The following is a 19,426-nucleotide window of genomic DNA, read 5'->3' on the forward strand; positions in this document are numbered from 1 at the left end:
AATTAATCATGATGAAAGAGATATTTTTATTTCAATTTTTTGTTGAGATTTGAATTCTTAACAACTTTTTTTTTTATATATTATTTTATCATAATTAATTCAATTATGTTGCAACAACTATATCTCGAGGATACTTTTGACCTCCGTAACAACTTTCTAAGTTGTTAACAATTGAGTATATATCTAGGCAAGATCAATCATAAGAATATTTTTATTAATTTTGTTCGGAGTATTTACGCCTTGAATAATACGTCACGCATGCCAGAGAAAGCTAAATAGTTCATTTAAGCACTCAATGATATAATATGAGTTCATATGGTATTCAAAAAGAGAAGAGAAGCAAGCCACATCTAATTTAGGAACAATTTAACAAATTATTAATGCATTCATCTGAAACAAAATTCACATCTAGTCATATTCATCCCAAATCAATACATGTTCATAGAACATAGCTAAATATTTAATCAACAACCCACAACACACAAAGGGTGACCATATACACAACTCAGGTCAACACTTGGGAACACAATTTTTTATAAAAAAAACCCAAAGCATTGAGCTAGAAAAGGATTTTTTTTTTCTCTTTTTCTTTTATTCAAAGGGTTCGACTAATTACCTTCCTTGGACAAGGCCACTAAAGATTTGGCTGTTCCCGGCCAACGTAGCCTCCCACTCGATGGAGGATAACAAAATTTGGGAGAGAGTGATCACCACTTGCTTCATATCTGGCCGTAAGATAGGATCTTCATCCACGCATTGCTTTGCCAACATTGCCATCTGAGTTTCGGAGAAATGAGCTATTTTGAAACTTGAGAATGAATAGGTGGCTTGTCTGAACTTACCTTGTAGACACAATCATGGGGATACAGATCCATCAAAGCGGGATCAATATAACCTTTCAGGCTCTCCATGCTCATTGAATTTGGAGAGTTTCTCAGTGCATTTAACATCTGGAATATTTCAGTGGACTAGAGGTAAGAAAATGCTTAAAAGTAATTAACTGCTAGCAGAATCAATAGTGTAAAAATCTCTAATACACGTGTTTAAGTTCAAAAGAAGGTTCGAGTCCAACTTAAAATACAAAGGCGAGGTTGCCCTGAAAACGAGAGTATATCGAGAGTATATCCTAAGCATAGTCACCTAATCCATATGTCATATCAATGGTAGAGGAGCCCCTAATGGATTAGAGTGAGACGGCAAAAAGGACGAGTTAAGTATAAAAAAGTTAATACGATGCTAATGAATTTAATACAAAGGAGTGCTACTTGTTGTCCTCTTTTATTTTATTAGTATTTCTTGAATTGGGACTGACAAGCATACATAAAAAATTTAGCTTGCAATTAATTTATTTGAATGAAAATGAGATAGATTGAATTCATTTACCCTGACAGGTACTCTTTCATTTTAGTAGATCAAGTGGAATATCTAGTAAGAAATGCCTGCAGCATCTGTATGGGCTGAAAGAACTAGCATTCTAACAGCATATTCAGCAAAACCATTGATATTTAAAGGTTGAATTATCATTTGGAAGCAACTGATACGAGTCCAGTAATTCAGCTAAATGGTAATTAACAATTAAAGGTTTTAGCTTCAAAAGATGAATAAGAAAATGAATGCTTACCACAGATGCTAATGAACGTCTTTCAGGGTTTGCCCGAAGTATTCCTTCTGTCCTTGTTATTGCCTCCTTGCCAGATATTAACTCAAAAATGACAACCCCAAATGCATAAACATCACTTTTTGTGGTGGCAAGACCATCATGCAAGTATCTGAGACAGATCATAAAATTAGTACTTGTTAACTAATCTTATAAGAACTGCTAAAATGTTCCTTCATCTACTTACTCTGGAGCTAGATAACCAAAAGTCCCAACAACCTTAGTAGTAGAAGCTTCACCATCAATTGTTGATGCAACAAGTTTTGTGAGCCCGAAGTCTGAGATCTATATGGAGGAAGAGTGCACCATGTTAATGTCCAAAGAACAAAAATATAATTGGCAATGCTACGAGTTAGGATGAACCTTAGCTCTGTAAGAACCATCAAGTAGAATATTGCTTGTCTTGATGTCTCGATGAACATAATGGTTCTTGGTATGCTCGTGAATATATTCCAGTCCTCTGGCAGCATCAAGTGCAATTTGAACCCTAGATATCCAAGATAGTGATGTATTCCCTAAAAATCAAATCAGAAGTAAAATTTGTCATGAAAAATATACACGAAATCATAGGCAGGTTAGCCAGACAGACTTTAACATGTTTATCAGAAAAGTTTTTTTCATTGTTGTGCAACAATTACGTTAAGAACCTAACAAGAAAATAAGACATATTTCCATGACTCATTAAATGTAAGTAGCATCAAATTAAAATTGATAAGAATAAACATTGCGGATGATTATTTAGCTTATCCACATTCTTTGATAAAAAATTAAGCAGAATATCCAAAAATAGAATTGCTTACAATCTGGAATTGATAAGGTCTGGCCTGCTATATGTATTATAGCTTTCATACTAGGGCACTACTACTGTAACTGAAAACACGGCATCGTTAATTATTTTGTATCAAGGCTTTAAAATTTGCAAGAATTTCAGCCATATGGATACTTTCCTAGTTCCAACCGAATATGCAACCAGCAATCCAATGTCCAACCTAAGTAATCTTCAAAGAAAAGTTGCCAATGAAGATGCCTCAGCAATAGAGAGTGTCTGGGCACATCACTATCTTTTAGAAGTTAAAAAGTTAAAACAGTCAGCATGTTAGACCATTTATTTATGTTGAACTTCAGCTACTATCATACTTGTCCAAGTTTTCATTTTCAAGAGCACAGCCATTTACAAAATTTTGGTCAGGACATCCACACTGGGGCAAGGTCCAGCTTCCGTGCATCATGTTTTGGCTTACTATTTTCCACTTCTAACCTTTCCCCTTCCCTCTTTTTCAGTTTCCTAACCACAAAATTTGTGGTATCTTTTTCCGACAACTCTTCAATAATTATGTTTTTCAATTATTGCAACATGACCACACAAATTATCCTATAAAGTATCACTGGACCTCTTAAGCAGAGGTTTATCTTAAAAGATTATAATGAATGGTCAAGGAGCAATAATTAACTAGGGAGGCATATCTACCTTTTGTATGATAAAAGGACTGAATTAGAGCAAGGGAGAACCACCTCTAAATTGTAGAATTGCTCCATTATTTATTTTCTATCCATAATCCCTTTCAGCACCACAATGAAATATTTTCTCAGAAACAAACTCCATGTTTACAACCAATAATACCTAAAAAATTCTCATTTCCATGTTCACGATGTTATGTGAAAGAAGAAATGGGATCTGCTAGATACAATTGAACTAGACAAAAGAAACAAGTTTTTCACATTTAAGAAGTACCATCAGGAATTCTATTACTCAAATTAAGTCATTTTATCTTATCTGTATTAAGGAGTGCGTGATGTTGAGATCATACCCTTGGTTTGTGGATCATGAAGATGACTCTTGAGCGAACCCTTCTCAGCATACTCATATATCAGGAACAGCTCCTCATCACTTGCAGCATAACCAATCAATTCTACCTTGACAAAAGTGAATTAAAATGGAAAAAAAACATTAAAGAAATAGAATCCACTTAATGCGGACTAAAGAAGTATTGTTCTTGTGTTTTAAAGAGTTTTACCAGACTAGCATGATGGACCTTGCAGAGTACTTTCACCTCAGCCATAAATTCCTTTGTTTTCAAAGCTGCCATTCGTTTTATTGCAACCTCCTAAACGTCATAATAACCAATTAAAATATAGCCATGCTAGAAGTTCAAATTTTTCTTGGAAGCTAGCCCTACTAACCTGGTCCCGAAGGACCCCATAATAGACAGAACCATATTGACCATGACCCAGTAGATTTGAATCAGAAAAGTTATCCGTAGAAGAAAATATTTCTTCGTGCTTGAAAACAATTGGTTTCTCTATGTCAAGTGCATCACCCGCCATGCCTGAAGGACAAAAAGTCATACTTATTATTCTACACAAATAATGGGGGAAAAATAGAAGAGAGCACAAGAAAGTGCAAGGTTAAACGTCAGTGGGTTAGAGTCAAATTACAAACAGAAAAATGTACTTTGGATTATTCCTGAGGCAGAACCTCCAACAGACAGCTTATGATCTATTATCCAAATATTACAGCAATAAGCATGTGAATCACATATATAAACCAAGGTATTATCTCTAGTATCTGTATCAGCAGTTACAAAGAAAAAGTTTAACTACAAACATCTTTTTTGCTGATTTAAAGATTCTGAGTATTCGTCAAAGGACATATTGATGTGGAGATAATTGCAATCCAACCGGCTCTTCAAATCTTTATTTAATTTTCACTCTTGGTGGAAACTACACTAGCAAAGTAAATATGACCTCAACATCCACCACCATTAACAGAAAGCTAGGTATCAAGTTTCTTGTGTTTCAGTTGATATTGAGCAAAGTCATTTGAAAGTTTTTTCCAGAAACAAATTAGTTTTCCACATCTTTGTAGAATCACCAGTACATATAAATCTAATTAGTTCTTTAGAACACCCATAAATAATGGTAGGGGAAAAGCTTAAACCATTATGTTCGGATCTCAAGTAGAATGAAAATGGATGGCAAGCAAACCTTTGGGAATATTAGCATGGTGACTTCCTGCATCCCCTGTCGATGCCTTTGTATTTCCAGAATTGCAACAGAGGAACCTTCCTGAAGAATAACAGAAACTAGTGTTCCGGAGGATGTGGAACTTATGAGATACTGATCTTTCAGGATCTTTTGTTTGACTCCTTGAATGGAAGGACTTGAAAGAAAGAAATGAAAATAAAACCAAAATTACAAGAAGTAGAGAAGCACCCATACTCCCGAAAACCCACCCATAAGGGAATCCAGCAGAATTATGCATAGAATTGCCTGCAGGAACATAATATTTAATTCAGGAACAGTTTCACAATTGGGACATTCCAAGTGAACGAATGAGTTTTTTTTCTTCTTTTCTTAGGGAAGGAAGGATTAAAAAAAGACTAGTAGTGATAAGAAATTTCTGGTGAAGTTCATTTTGGTTATAAAAATACACAAGAAAAACAAGGAATCATCAATTATATTCATTTAAACAATGAAAGAGAACAAGTTTCAGAATCAATGGAAGGAAACTAATAGCATGGTGTATCTAATATATCTTCATCCAAACAACTACTAAATTACCAAGGATAAACTTGAAAGGAATATGCATTTTGCGCTGAATTGACCAGAAAAACACATACAAAAGATAAACAATTAGATCATACCTGAGAATGTAACAGATGTTTCTGATGAAGTGGGTACAGGAGAAGGAGAGGGTTCATTATCTACAGAATAAGGCAAGCCAGGAACTACAAAAAGGCAAAAAGCATGAAGCCTGAAGTATCAGCTAACTAAAACAAAATGTGGCAAATGTAAGTAGAGAAACATTATAAATGGCGAAAAAAAAGCACAATGGAAATAGATCAATAAGGCCTTGTTTCCTTGCAAAGATGGTAAATTGGAATTATTTATATATAAAAAAGCACCAAGCCTTTTGAGTTGCCTTCTTGAACGAATGTAAATGAGGAAGTTTAATCATTTTTTTCTTCTAAACTGGTTTTCTGTCTGGTCTTGAGCAGATGAGTTCTGAGGCGGACCAATATTTATGTAACAAATTAAAGAAAATCTGCAATAACGTGTTATGTAAACTAAACAAGACATAGACGGTACCATACCTCAACTTATTTGGGAAAAAAAAATAGACAGGTATAGTTTTTTAAAGAAAGTGAAATAAATCTAAACATTTCTTTATAAGGTAGGTCAAAGTATCAGAAATATTTTTGTAATATAACCTATATAGAAGTTTTCGTCCCTCAAAACTTATGCTCATCTTCCCAGTTTCCCTGCAAGTATTTAATCCACCAAATCTCTCTCTCCTCTCACTCTCTCTCTCTCTCTTCTTTAAGTTGACTTTATGGTCTTCATCCTCCACAGTCCCCGGAGTTCATCCAGGCTATAGTTTAACTGGTTATGACTGACAACACATTTCCATTATATAATTAAGTGATTCATGAACTGATTCAATAAGGAATTTATCTATTTGATAGAAAAATGATGATCGTGTAGTACAATAATACAAAAAAAAAAAGGAAGGAAAACGGTGCTTACTAGAGTTCAGTGGGATGTAATAGACGTCTCCAACGACAACACCATTCGGACCGGACATGCCATTCACAGTCTCAATACTGTCCATGCTAACCCCAAACTTACTCGACAGTAACGCGATCGAGTCTCCCTTTTCCATCACGTAGCTCATCAGATAATTCCACAGCCCGCTGGAGCACCCGCAGAGTAAGTGGAGGGAGATGACAGCTCTGGAGCGTGCGAACCGCTGGGTCACGTTGGGCAGGAAGGCGAGCCCCCCATAGGTCTGGTCGACCACCAGGTACACCGAGCTCGTCTCCTCCCGCACGGTGAAAGTGGTGTTAGTGAGATACTTCTTGTCCGCGAGGCAGGAGCAGTTCTTGCGCACGAAGACGTACCCGGGACTGCTGCCCTCGTCGACGGTGACGTCCTCGGGGAAGACGTCGAACATGCTCTGGATTTGGGCGAGGTCGGGACGTCGACCCGCCTTGAAGGCGAGGAAGGAGGTGCAAACGCGGGCCACGTCAGAGCAATTAAGCGGCCCCGTCGAGGACGCCGAGGGAACAGCATCGACCAACAACAGAATCGAAACGGCGAGCGAGATCGAGATCAACGCCATTGCAGCACGGGAAGGGAACCAATTTTGGAACCAAGAATTCAAAGAAAATGGAGAAAATCAACGATCTTCGATCAGAAGTGGCGGATCGAATTCAAGAGCAGAAGAGTAGGGGAAAGGAAAGATCGGAGGAGGGAGAGACGGAGAGAGAGAGAGGAAGGGGAAAACGGAATCCCAAGCCCCAAGCTCGCTCTCTTTCTCACTGCAACAAGTGTGTGCTGTCAGTGTATAGCAAATGGAGAAAACAGTAGGGAGTTGCTATGCCTATTCTACCCTGGATTCTTCATCAATATTACGAAGTTACCCCCTGCCACATTCAATATGTTACCTTGCATATCGCATAGAGGGCAGAACGGTCAATCTGCACTAGAAGCCGCGAAAAAAAAAACCCAGCAATTGAATATAACGCTGACCTCGGATGCGGTGGCCTGCAGCTGGCAGATGGCATCTGAGCCGTCGAATCGAAACCTTTGAAGTTTTTTTAACCGTTAAAAGCCGAGATTTCTCGATGAACATTAACCGTCCATTCTGCAGAGATCGTCACGAGGTGGCCGTCGGATGCCACGGCCCGCACTGTCAAATCGAGAACTAGATGGGAGACGTCGTCGCACGTGGGAAGGCATGTGTCTCCCGTCGGCCGAGAACCCCACACGTGTAGGAAGATTAATAATAAACGCTAAATTGAAAGAAAAAGAAGAAGAAAAAAACCCACCGTCTCCGGTTGCCGGTTAATCGCCGGTCGAAAGCCGGTGGTGGCCTTGTTTAAGAAGATGGAGAAAGAAGATGATAAAGACATAAAGGCAGAGGAGAAAGGGACCCTGAACATGTGGCTTCCGGCTGGAAAATGGCCTCTCTGTCTCCTGCAAATAGCAATCATATCGATTTGTGCAGTGCATCGCGATAATTATCAAAATGATGGGCATGAAATTATTTATTCTGCTTTGGAGTGCACACTAACAAGTAAACAAGGGCATGTGAGCAGATGGGTGGAGGGTAGGTGCGATGGGTCCCGTAGGTATTCATGGAGGCTCGTTGGGACACTGTTGTATCCATTTGACTGGCTCTTTGAAAGCCAGCTAAAGTCTGCAAGATGGATAGTGGATTTGGTCCTTTTGATGATCAATGGAACAAACAGATCCGGTGCGGCGATTAGGTGGATCAATGCCGAGTGAAGAGACATAAAGGACAACGGTAGTTAGGTCCGGGAGCAGAGATGGTGAACTGAGACACATTTCTGAACAGTGAGACATTTCTTTAGAGATACAAATACGACCGAACAGAAAGAAAGCCCTTCACTAAGTAAATTATTACACAAGAATTTGTGAATCTGAAAATCATGAACTCGCTCAAGATCATTATTGGCATGCTTTACAGTTTACACCTCGCAAGAGCATGGTAGGCCAAAGGGATTCCTCGATCTTAGCAGAATCCAAACGTACCAAAATTTTCTTTGCAGGATCATTATGTGACATTAGTGTAGAACCCACATGGTAGACAATATCCGCAACATTAAGAACATTAGCTTAATGGTACATGATATAAGACTAGGTCGCCATCTGCTGCCATACGTAAAAGCAATCAATCATACTAGAAAACATGATCAATGAACAGAAGATTCAAACAAGTAATCATGAACAAACTGATTATGCAATCAGAAGGAAAACATGATAGATCAAATAACTAATTGGAAAACTAATATTTAATCAACAATTTTTTAGGCCTCGTGATTGATATGTTCATGTACCTGTACGATAAATGAACAGTTTTCCAAAGATCAAACTAACTGGCAGAACTTCATATCAATCCATTATTTAACTCTTTAGGCACATCATGCATATTCTTTTCAATCAATTGGTATAGAAGCACCTGATCCTTTTCGTCGACATCTACTTCAGGTGTTCCATCATATGCTGCCTTCACTACCCAAGACAAGAATTGTAGGCACCCCAATTTCATCAGGGTACAGCTTTAGAAGAGACTGATCCACCAAGAACACGACAACCATTCTCAGCTGATGATGACAAGAACTGCGTCATGTTCTTGCAAGACAAAAGTTCAATCAGTTCAAGGGCAAAAGTTCAATCAGTTCAAGGGAACCAGCGCTGGTTTTGCTTACTACACCACTTAAAGGAGCTGAATTCTTTGCACATGGAACACCCCTTCTGCTCCAAAGAAATAAACTGACCTGATGATGGCCCCCTAAGTTCTGTGGGTCTGTCACCTCATCTAGAGCAAGCCAAAGAAGAGATTTTCTGACTTCCGGCATCACAGAATCCAGTTCCCTTATGTTCACCATTTCCTATGGAGAAGCATCAAGAATCAATCCTGGATGAGGTCTGTTATCAACAACCATATTGAGGTCATGCTTGGAGGCTTCTACAAATTTCAAGCCTACCTTCTCGACTGCTTTCTTGTCCTTTTTCTTGTTGTTTCCACTCCAGTCCAATCTTTCCTGAACATGAAGAGCATAAAACTCCCTTCTTTCTGCCATCTATGCAGCAAGGACTGGACCAACACCATAAACACTCTGGCCTACCATTTTGGGCACGGAAGATTCAGTCGCCTCTTTCCATGTCTTCCTACACCAATTGTCCTGCTTATTCCACCGACGAACCTTCATATTTTCAAACTGAGGTTCCTCAGCACCTTTAACTGGCTTTCTTTCCCAACTCACATCCTTTACTTCAGTATAGGTTCTTCTGTTTCTCAAACTGAGACCCTTGTCTAATGACACCTGGGTACCTGTTCTTAATCTTCTCCTACCTTGGGCCTTCAACAGGTTCGACCTCTAAATCTTCCTCCTCTGCAATGATGGTGTCTTTCTTAGCAATGCCTTACTCATCTCTAGCAAGAAATCTCTCCGCAGCCTCTGCCCAAGAAGAGCACTTTGCTCTAGCCGGTGCCCTTTCTTGTACCCGCTTCCGTCCCTATTTCCATAAGACGCCACTATCCAAGGCAGTGGCTCGCTTCCTTGTGACCCAAAGTGGCGCAAAAAACTTCTGACATCAAGAATGCTTCTGCTTCCTGGTATTCTGCAATGAAACTCTCAAATTGATACCATTTGGCGGTGGTTTCTTAGTTTTGATATCTTGGAGATGAAAGGCATCGCCGAGGCATTGGCAAGGTTGCACTGGTACATGGTTGAAGGGATCGAGATGAGCGAGAGGTCTTAGAACCTACCTGAGATAGTAGCGGAAGGTGGACAATTCGAGCTAGGCGATGCCACATAAGTGTAACAATGACAGACCATCCAATAAGATAGTTGAGGAAATGTGATAGACAGAAATATATCCTAACAAAGAATTGAGTAAAAATGGAACGAAAACTGGAACAATAGTCTTCATTTCAAAGACAGTGTAATTACATAACATTATTACCAAGTAAATTGCACCCAAACCAGCAGATAATATTGAGAGAAACAGGAAGATGGTTTGAAACTATTAAACAGGAATCACATAAGCATTCAAACAAACACATACTGATGAACTAGAGAATAAATATCAAGGAATAAGATTAGGCTAAAAGCAAGGAAATGATTTAACTCCAGTACCAGAGTTCATGCCGAGTGTGTGTTTGGCTCTCCTGCCAAACGGGTATTGTTGAGTCGTTCAATGGCCAAAATTAGTGCTTGAGTCCCTAGTTCTCCCTCTCCGTGAGCCATGAGTGAGACATATAGCTGATGCGCCAACGCCAAACCTGGCAATGCTAGTCCCATGCTCTGACATTCCTTCAAGCAAATGCCAAGATCCTTCACAAAGTGGTGTACGTAGAACCCAGCCTCCATGTCCCTCTTCAAGATCCTCTTTCCGTATAGTTCGAGCGACTTTGACCCAGCTGCGCCCGTAGATATTGCGTCCATCCACCTCTCGACGTCGAGCCCAGCCTTGTGGGCATACACCATCCCTTCCACCAGCCCCACCATTGTTGATGCAATTGCGATCTGATTCCCAAGCTTTGTTCTCTGGCCTTGCCCTGGTTGTCCCATGTAGGTTACCGTGCCCATACAACCGAACAGCGGCTCAAGCTTCTGGACGACGGACTTGTCGCCTCCGGCGAATATGGAGAGAGTTCCGGTGCGGGCCCCACGGTCGCCACCCGATACTGGAGCATCCACAGCCGCACAAGACACCGCTAGAGCAGCATCGGCGATCTCGGCGGCTAGGGCAGGGTCACTTGTGGTCATGTCAACGAGGACCGAGCCAGGAGCCAAGCCAGAAAGCACTCCTTCAGATGGATCGAGGGCGACACGGCGGACGTCGGAGGGATAGCCGACGATGAGAAAGACGACATCACTGGCGCGTGCAACGTCGCCTGGGGAGCCAGCTAGCTTAGCGCCTCGGTCCAGCAAGGGCTGGGCCTTAGAGGGGGTCCGGTTGAAAACGGTCAGCGAGTAGCCGGCAGAGAGGAGATGACCAGCCATAGACCGGCCCATGACGCCTGTCCCGATCCAACCGATCCGCGTAGTACTCGGTGTCACGACTTTTTCCGAAGATAGAAGTCCGGCCATGGTGAAAATATGGCAGCGTAGACCTGCAGGCGGGCGGCGCAGACGGCGGAGGAGCACCGGGAGGAGAAAGGGCATCGGCCAGGCAGGAACCCTAGTAGGAGCGGAGCTACAGAGACCCAACTTGACTCCATCCATGGGAAGTACATCATGATCGGACGGCTGAGAAATCCCAACACGTCGAACTCGATCTGTGGTAAGTTGCGGGCCAAATCAGCTTGTAGCTTTCTTTTTTAAAGAGAATATAAAATCGTTTTATTTAATTTAAAATTATGAAAATATGAAAATATTTTGTGATGTCGTTTTTGCCCTCTGATTTTGTTCCTTTCGCTTCTGAGCTGCAGGTGCAATCTTATTTTATTGCATTGAAACATTTTTAGGACTAACATTGAAAGGGTAAAGAAACTATTAACCTCAGTTGTTCAGCCAAGAACAAAGAGAGATGATCTTGTCGAACATAGAATTTGATCCTTGTCGATACATGTTGATCCTTTCTCTTGATTCTTTGTCCTTCAACTATGATAACTTTATTCTTAAAATTTAACATGACTACTGAGCCTTTGGAGTCCGGGACCTTATCACATGTTCTCGGTGAGTTTCTCAGATCATCGAATCTCCAGAGCTGCACCTTGTAATAGACTCTCAGCAAAATATTTATTGGAGGTCAGGACCACTGTCGACCATCCTTGGATATGACTTCTCACAATTTATACTGTATTTTCTACAAACTTGTATGAGATTTCTAACTGAAATACAAAGCAAACCCTCATCAAACAAATATAAAAATTTAGACTACAAAAATTGAATGTAGTGAAAACACCTAGGCAACCAAAAATTTCAATCAGAGTGGCCGACAATCTCTCTACTATCTTCTGAGACCTTTTTACTGATTCCATTATCGCAGACCATGCTTTTCTTTTGATTTATCACATACATGAAAATCAAATCGGATTGTTGTATCACGAACTAACTATATGGATGTGAGGATGTCGCCTAGAAACTGGTAGGTCAGACAACTTAATGGAAGCAAAGAAGCATGAAAGCTTCCTCATCACTGGCAAGGGTTGGTTAATCTGATCTGATGAGATGCTGTTTTTGTTGCAAGCATCCACAGAGGTTTCATACCCTTCCAGGTCTGCCTCAGTTATCAAAATTTCATCATCAGGAAAACATGAAGTATTGCTCTCATCCAAAGCATCCACAAAGGTCTCACACCCTTCTAAATCTGTGTCAGTTATCAAAATTCCATCTTCTTCAAAAGGGCATGAGGTGGTGTCCTCGTCATATACATCCAGAAAACTTTCATATCCCTCTAGATCTTCCTCAGTTATCAAACAATCTTCTTTGAGTGGACTAGGTGAGTCCATCGGACTGATAGTTCCAACATCTCCAGTTTGTAAATGCTTAGGCTTTGGGCTTTGGATCGCAGGAAACTCCAGCTTGTTCTTGTTATAAGCTTCAACAGCCTGGTAAATTGTTATGAACAACACAAGCGGACAAGAAATCAATTAAATTGATACATTGCACATCAAGTTATGGAGCGTGAACTCTCCAAAAACATGTTGTAAAGTAGAAAACATGCACTGATTGTATACCATTTTGATCTTTAATGCATCTTTAAAAAAAAACAATAAATTTAGTTACGTGAAAATTGAAACTAATTTCATACCTGCCACTGAGAAGGAGCCAACAAGACTCGAGGCCTTCTAGAGCGCACATATTCAAGAGCAGCCATAGGTGTCATGTTCTTATATTCAATCTGCAAAGTTACAGTAAAGAATGTATCACACTCACATATTATAACAAGTAAACTAGTTATGTTGATTCACAAGCCAGACACTTGATATGTATAAAAGATAGGCCATATGCCTTAAATTTAATTACCAGATAGCAGAGAACAATGGTGGCACTACGCCCCCTTCCTGCCTTGCAGTGAACATATGTGGTTCTCCCGTGAGATGCATTCCCTGAAAATAGAAGTCACTTATATGATTTTTCAATGGAGAGAAGAATTGGAACCATGATAGCAAGCAGTGATCAATGTTTCCAAAACCAGACTTGATAGGCTGATAGGGATTAGTTTAATTGTTGATTTTGGATTGTTCAAGTTAGTTGGTACAGCAAGACCTAGGAACTGAGAAACAAAAACCAGTTCTAAAAACAATATGACCTAGCTTTATAACAGAGCATGTTATAAAGCAATCCACCCTTGCTTAATACCAGTATGTTAGCCTTATCATTCCAACTCAAACCTTAACCATATTAAGGAAGTGATTGCTTTTCTCAATAGGAGATATTAGCGTACTAGAAAATAACTAAATTGTTGAAACTTGAAATTCAACGTTCTCCAATGAAGAAATTATAAATAAACCACAAAACACAAAACAGATCTTCCACGACTAAAAAAACATTGAGCATGGATGTGCCAAATATGCTCTAGGAAGTTTTTTTATTTCGCACGATGTTTGGACAAGCAAGAAAACCTCTTCTTTGACATAAGCAACCAATCCTCGTAAACAAGAGACCATTACAATAGTTAGATATATTTTGCATTAAAACATTTATGTTGTTGCTGCTATAGAAATAGGTATTAATAAAAGAAAAAACTTACTATGGATGAAATCAACAGCTCGGCATATATCAACGGGTGAAGGAGCAAAAAGGTAGTCTCTTGTAGGAATCGCCAGGTGATCGATTCCATGAACCTGGATGGAAGGGACAAAGTCAATTTCAAAGAAATGAAGAGGAAAAATAATGCTCTATTAGAAACAAGGCCTAAATAACTAATTCTTAAATTCTGCTGCAACATACAAGACAGTAAGTTTTATTTAATTATACAATAACATCGTCAGTTCAGTTGTGTCTGAATGATTTGGATGATAAAATCGTAAGTACACCAGGAAAAAAAGATGTAGGGGAAACAGAAATTGTTTATATGAGAGTAAACTCGAAAAGTATCAAATATTAAACAAAAGTTGTAATTACACGAAGGAAAGTGCATATCCAAACAGTACCTTATATATGTTTGATGGAACCAAAGTTTCATATGGTTCGTTTAGGGTAATGACTCCTCGAACTCCAAGCTGCTTCAGCCGAGGAATATCGTTTGGAAAAGGTACAGCACCCAGAAATAGAAGCTGTCACCACAAAGAGCAAATTCACCGAATTTTTAAGAAGTTGAACGTGTTAAAATCTCTAAATATAACAAAAGCAACATCAAAATCCCAGAAAACAAAGAAAGATCGAGTAGTTTATATTTTTACACCCATGATTTTGTATCGTTCCAAAGATAACATTTCTCTAACACTAATCCTGACTGAAGATTTAGTTTTCTTTCGTTTCCTGTCACTTGAATCATTAAATGAACCCTTGGGATTTTTATCCCGATTTCTCAAAGGGAAAAGAAAAAGAAAAAGAAAAAGAACGTACCTGAAACACAATTGCTTTAAAAAAATGGAAAGTTGAGATAATAAATGGAAAGAACGTACCTGATCGATTTCATCCCACCATCGAAATTCAGCCTGTATCTTGTTTCTAAGGACATTGTAGACAAGTGTAGGATAAAAAAGAATCCGTGCTCCCGCTCCCACAAGCGCTTTCTTGGCCCTAATACTCACGATCTCGCGGCGGCCACATTCGTCCGTTCTGCCCTCACCAAACTCCGCAATTCCCATAATCATAATCCCTTGTAACAAATCACTAATCCTAGTCGATTCCGCTTTGCAGCCGCTTAATCACAACACTAATCCTCCTCAAAACACTGGACAAGCTCTAATCATTAGAGTCGAACGCCGATCGAACGAAGGCCTCTTTTCGGACGCCAAGGAGGAAAGAGAAGAGCATTAGAGGCAGCCAAATCAACCGATTCAGACGAAAGGTACCTCGATCGGGAGCTGCGAGGATGGCGAAATCGATTTCGGGGGGCCGGAATCCAGCAACTCGCCAGGGAAACTTCCACACGGCGTCCAATCTGTTGCTCCACGCGGTGAGACAGGAATCCGACGAGAAAGCAGGAGGCGTGGGCAGAGTTGCCAATGGGAGAGACGCGCATATAAACCCCGTGATCCCGATGGCGGAACACGTCAGCTTTTCCAGAGACCGTCCGTAAGACCGAGACCGACTTCGGACCGTCGAGTGAATCGACGGTCAGGATGATAAAGATTTCGATAACGTACGAGATTCCTCAAAGACACGAGAACTGGAGTTCGTCCGGATCGCATCGAGCCGTCGCTCTTTCATCCTGCGGTTGATGCGGTGACAACGCGACGAGGCTTCGAGATCATCGAGTGGGGCCCCACACGTGGACAAATGTGACAGCGGTGGAATTCCCACGTCGTCGATCCTGCTGGAAGTGGGCCCTGCATGAGTTTTTCCTGGGCCCTCACTTCCACGTCTTCTCCGACGTCAGCATTTTTTCCTCCGCCGTACCCCTTTAATAGTATTTTTGTTTATGATCATTAATTTAAACTTAATTAAATGATTTTAGCCATTCAGAGCGTGTAGATCACGGGCAAAAATCCTTTTTAGGCAAAATAATAATAATTATTATTAATTTGCATTAGGTTTAAACACGCTATCAACCCGGCGGCGTTAAAGATTTAAAGTCGGATAGCGATGGCAATAAATGGCAAAAAAGAAGCAATTAAATATGGCATAATGGTCATTAGGACACCTTAAATCGCGTTGTTTAACCAAAAAAGTACGTTATCTTGAACATGTGCTTTGCATTAATGGATTGGATTAGAAAACGTTCGCATGCGGCCGACGAACCGGACAAAGGCCGAGTCGGTCTTAATTGTTTATCTTTCTAATTTATTATTTAGACCATCGGGCTCATTTTTTACTAAGCTCAATCCTCAATTCGCGATGAGTTTATCTTTACAGTTTAGCTAAATTATTAATAATCCAACAGATAATACTTTTCTACGTCTGGTTCGATAAAAACAAACTGTCATTAAATCATCTTCCTAATGGTCCATGTTATGCGTCAGTACGATCGGGTCAAGCTACAGGTCAAGATTTGACTTAATTTGAAAACACGTCCGACTAGGACGACACTCTCAAAGCTGATTGAACGGGTCATACATCTTAGTTCGATAACTTTGACTCGGTACTCTATTAAGTCGGGTAGATGACGGTTCAAATTTGCATTAGCTCAGGCTCCCACACCCAACTCGACATTAGACCTAATGGCCCTAGCTCGGTATTTTGCTTAACTTGAGCATCCGAGTTCAACTCGGAAGGCAGTGCAAGTCGACTCAACAAGTCGACTCGAAATTTGGCAATTGACTTCTCTGTCAACTAGTCTCCCTTTCCCCACTGCCCTGCTTAACACTCAACCGACTCTCCAATTGTTTATGTCACTGCCAGACGAATATAGGTGATCACATAAGGGGATGGTTAACCTACCCCTTTTATACGATTTGATTATACAGTATGATGATAAATGACATAATTTTTCACTACTACGATAGTGAAATAACATTTTTCTTACTTAGATGAGACATCTCTTCTGAAGAGATTTTCTTTGAGAGATATTCTCCTTAATCAAGATGTGACATATTTCATATAAATCTATATAACATGGTCATCATGCACTCTCAATTAATCTCCACTCTTACTCCTTTCATCTCTTGGTAAAAAATATCGGTTGAATTAAGTTACTCTTGACCTCCCTCTCTTATTGTTATTGTTCTTGTAGCCTTTTTGAGTTCGCATGGATTGTGTCTTTTTGAGTTCGCATGGATTGTGTGTTGAGATCGTATTGTCTTAGGACATCTCTCAAATCTAACATTGTGCGGGTCCGTCGTCTTCCTCTCTCCTTCCTGCCCAATCAACTTATTTACTGCAGTGGTTGGTGACAGGGGCGGAGCTACTAGTTGGCCAAACTAGGCCATGGCCCAGTCTTTGTAAAATACAGGAAAAAAAATAGGATTAATGGAATTCGGGTTTAAAACCCGTTAACCCGTTAGGAATTCCTCTCCCGAACCACGATTTCCCCTGCAGCGCGATTCCTCTTCCCCTTCGCAGCATTTCCTTTTCTTCTTCCGCCCGAAATTGCAATCGGCGTGACTGCGTGAGGTCTCTGAAAAGCCCTTAACTAGGTGTCACGATAGGGCTTCAAATTGAAATTTGTAGATTTTATCGAAAACCCATGATGAATTCAAATAAATGAAGTATAGGGGCCTCGAGTCGTATTTTTCCAAGGACTAGCAGAAAATTGCTTAAGTTGAGCTTATTGTGTCGTGTTTTTGGGTTTTCACATATGAAATGGGGGTTTTGAGGTTTTTAAGTGAAATGTAAACGAAAATGAGCAAATGAATCAAAAATGCAAGTCTAGTCTAAAAATGGAGCCTAAAGCAAACTAACTCTAGCGCAAACTAAGTGAACTCAACAATTTGATAACAAGAGTGAATAATCGAATTTTTGGATAATGCAAAACAATGCAACAAAACAATTCCAAGTTATTGAAACCAACCATCTAAATCCTAGAATGCAATGGAACTATTTAAACTAACCTATCCTAACTTATGACACACAACCAATGTCCAAGATGCTAGAACAAGAACAAAGGTTGGCACAGCTAGGAATTTGGCACGGAGAGGTTTTTCAGTGGCACGGAACAGTAGCAAGCAACTCGGAATTACAGTAATGGGTTAAAACCAAGCTACCGAAGCATCTAAAACTAGGCAAAACCAAACAACAGCTAACCATGAACCACATAATCAAATTGACAAGGTTGCTAAGAAATGGAATTAACCGAAACATTGCAGAATTTGAAAGTTCAGAAATCAGAAATGAAGAAAAATGAAATCAGAAATGAAAAAAACAGTAAAATTAAGCATCCAATCCTTCTCTTCTCGTTCGATTTTCCTCAGCTGGTCGTCAATCAGCCGCCGGATAACCAATGCTGGCTCCGATAATCCCTTGGAGGCTTGAATCTGGTTTCTGAGGTGTTTTGTTCGCGTGCTCGAACCCGGAAAAACCGAAGAAACCCTCTCCTGGCGATAACAGAGCTCGGCACAGCGGCATTGAAGCTGCAAAAACTGGATTCCGTGCTTCAACTTGCTCCGATCGATCTGATCACTATTTAGGAAAGCTCCACGCTCCTAGGAGAACCCCTCGGAGGATTGCGGAACCGGATTATGCTGAGGTTGGCCGGAACACGCCGAAACAGGGTCGCTGCCCGCCGGAGAAACCCTCTCCTTTGCGCCTCGTCCAGCTGCTGGGATTCACCCAATCAACCGGCTAAAGACTCCTCTAGGATCAAGGAACACCGTGGAAAAGATTTGGGTGGACGGGACTGCGCCGTTTGGTACGTCGCGGGGCAGGGTCTTCTCGCGGGGACGAAGATGAACAGTGGTGGCGCAGCCGCCGGATAACCAATCTTGGTTCCAAAAATCCTTTAAAAAGCTAGTCTGCGATGGTTGAATTCCTTGCTCACGTCCACAGTTCTAAAGATCGAAGAAACCCTCCTCAATCGGCAGAAACCTGTGTTCGAGTCACATTTGCGTTGCAAGCTGGAATGTTGCTCGTGTCCTCGCGCTGATGAAGTTACTGATCCCTCGAGCTCACTCTAAAGCCTTCAGAGAACCCCTCTTCCGACTTCGGCCGCTGAGGAGACCGTAACTCACCGAGATTTGCAGGGAACAGAGGATTCCTAGCGGCGGAGAAACCCTCGCCGTCGCTAGCTTCCAGCCACCGATTTCCGGCCAACTCAGCGGTGCTAGCTTCCTCAAGGATCCAGTAGCAAGAAGGAATCGGATTGGGTGGATGGGAGCTCGTGTACACGTACGTCGCCGAGCAGAGTTTCTGTTATATTTATTAGAATAAATCTCATAGAATAGGTCAATAAACTCCTATATAAATAGGGGTCTGTATCTCTTAATGGGAGAACAATTTCTTTCAGATTATTATATGATAACAAAAACATTAGTAAATGTAATAAAAAATCTAAGGCATTCAGAATATCCGAGATAGAAAACTCTGTAGAGACTCCCATGATCAGAAAACCCATAGGGCACTGATTGCGACTGCAAGTTTTATAAGGCAACGACAAAGCTTCCTCGACCTATCTAAGATTATAATGAAGCTTCGATGACTTGTTCGAGATGATGACGAGCTTCAATGATCTGTTCGAGATGAC

General features: G+C 40.6%; 3 protein-coding genes and 1 pseudogene across 3 annotated transcripts; all 4 read right to left on the reverse strand.

The window, feature by feature from the left end:
• Positions 1-349: 349 nt before the first annotated feature.
• On the reverse strand, positions 350-6,905 carry LOC141834661 (lysM domain receptor-like kinase 3). Its single transcript, XM_074721992.1, has 11 exons — positions 6,185-6,905; positions 5,302-5,385; positions 4,643-4,927; positions 3,839-3,984; positions 3,673-3,762; positions 3,466-3,571; positions 2,021-2,172; positions 1,845-1,942; positions 1,622-1,769; positions 843-950; positions 350-777 (listed from the first exon to the last, which is right to left on the reverse strand). Exons 1-11 carry the CDS (start codon positions 6,777-6,779, stop codon positions 613-615), a joined length of 1,977 nt encoding a protein of 658 aa, XP_074578093.1. The 5' UTR covers positions 6,780-6,905; the 3' UTR covers positions 350-612.
• Positions 6,906-8,497: 1,592 nt separating this feature from the next.
• On the reverse strand, positions 8,498-10,097 carry LOC141835404 (uncharacterized; annotated as a pseudogene).
• An 86-nt stretch (positions 10,098-10,183) lies between these two features.
• On the reverse strand, positions 10,184-11,433 carry LOC141835405 (putative 3-hydroxyisobutyrate dehydrogenase-like 1, mitochondrial). Its single transcript, XM_074722861.1, has one exon. It carries the CDS (start codon positions 11,416-11,418, stop codon positions 10,333-10,335), a length of 1,086 nt encoding a protein of 361 aa, XP_074578962.1. The 5' UTR covers positions 11,419-11,433; the 3' UTR covers positions 10,184-10,332.
• Positions 11,434-11,776: 343 nt separating this feature from the next.
• Positions 11,777-15,290, reverse strand: LOC141834662 (phosphatidylglycerophosphate phosphatase PTPMT2-like). Its single transcript, XM_074721993.1, has 7 exons — positions 15,162-15,290; positions 14,769-15,089; positions 14,295-14,417; positions 13,892-13,985; positions 13,165-13,247; positions 12,950-13,039; positions 11,777-12,746 (listed from the first exon to the last, which is right to left on the reverse strand). Exons 2-7 carry the CDS (start codon positions 14,958-14,960, stop codon positions 12,240-12,242), a joined length of 1,089 nt encoding a protein of 362 aa, XP_074578094.1. The 5' UTR covers positions 14,961-15,089; positions 15,162-15,290; the 3' UTR covers positions 11,777-12,239.
• Between the last annotated feature and the right edge of the window lie 4,136 nt (positions 15,291-19,426).

Source organism: Curcuma longa, chromosome 9, assembly GCF_044706935.1.
Source record: "Curcuma longa cultivar G26 ecotype Majalengka, Jawa Barat chromosome 9, ITB_CL_G26_1.1, whole genome shotgun sequence".
NCBI classification, from domain to species: Eukaryota; Viridiplantae; Streptophyta; class Magnoliopsida; order Zingiberales; family Zingiberaceae; genus Curcuma; species Curcuma longa.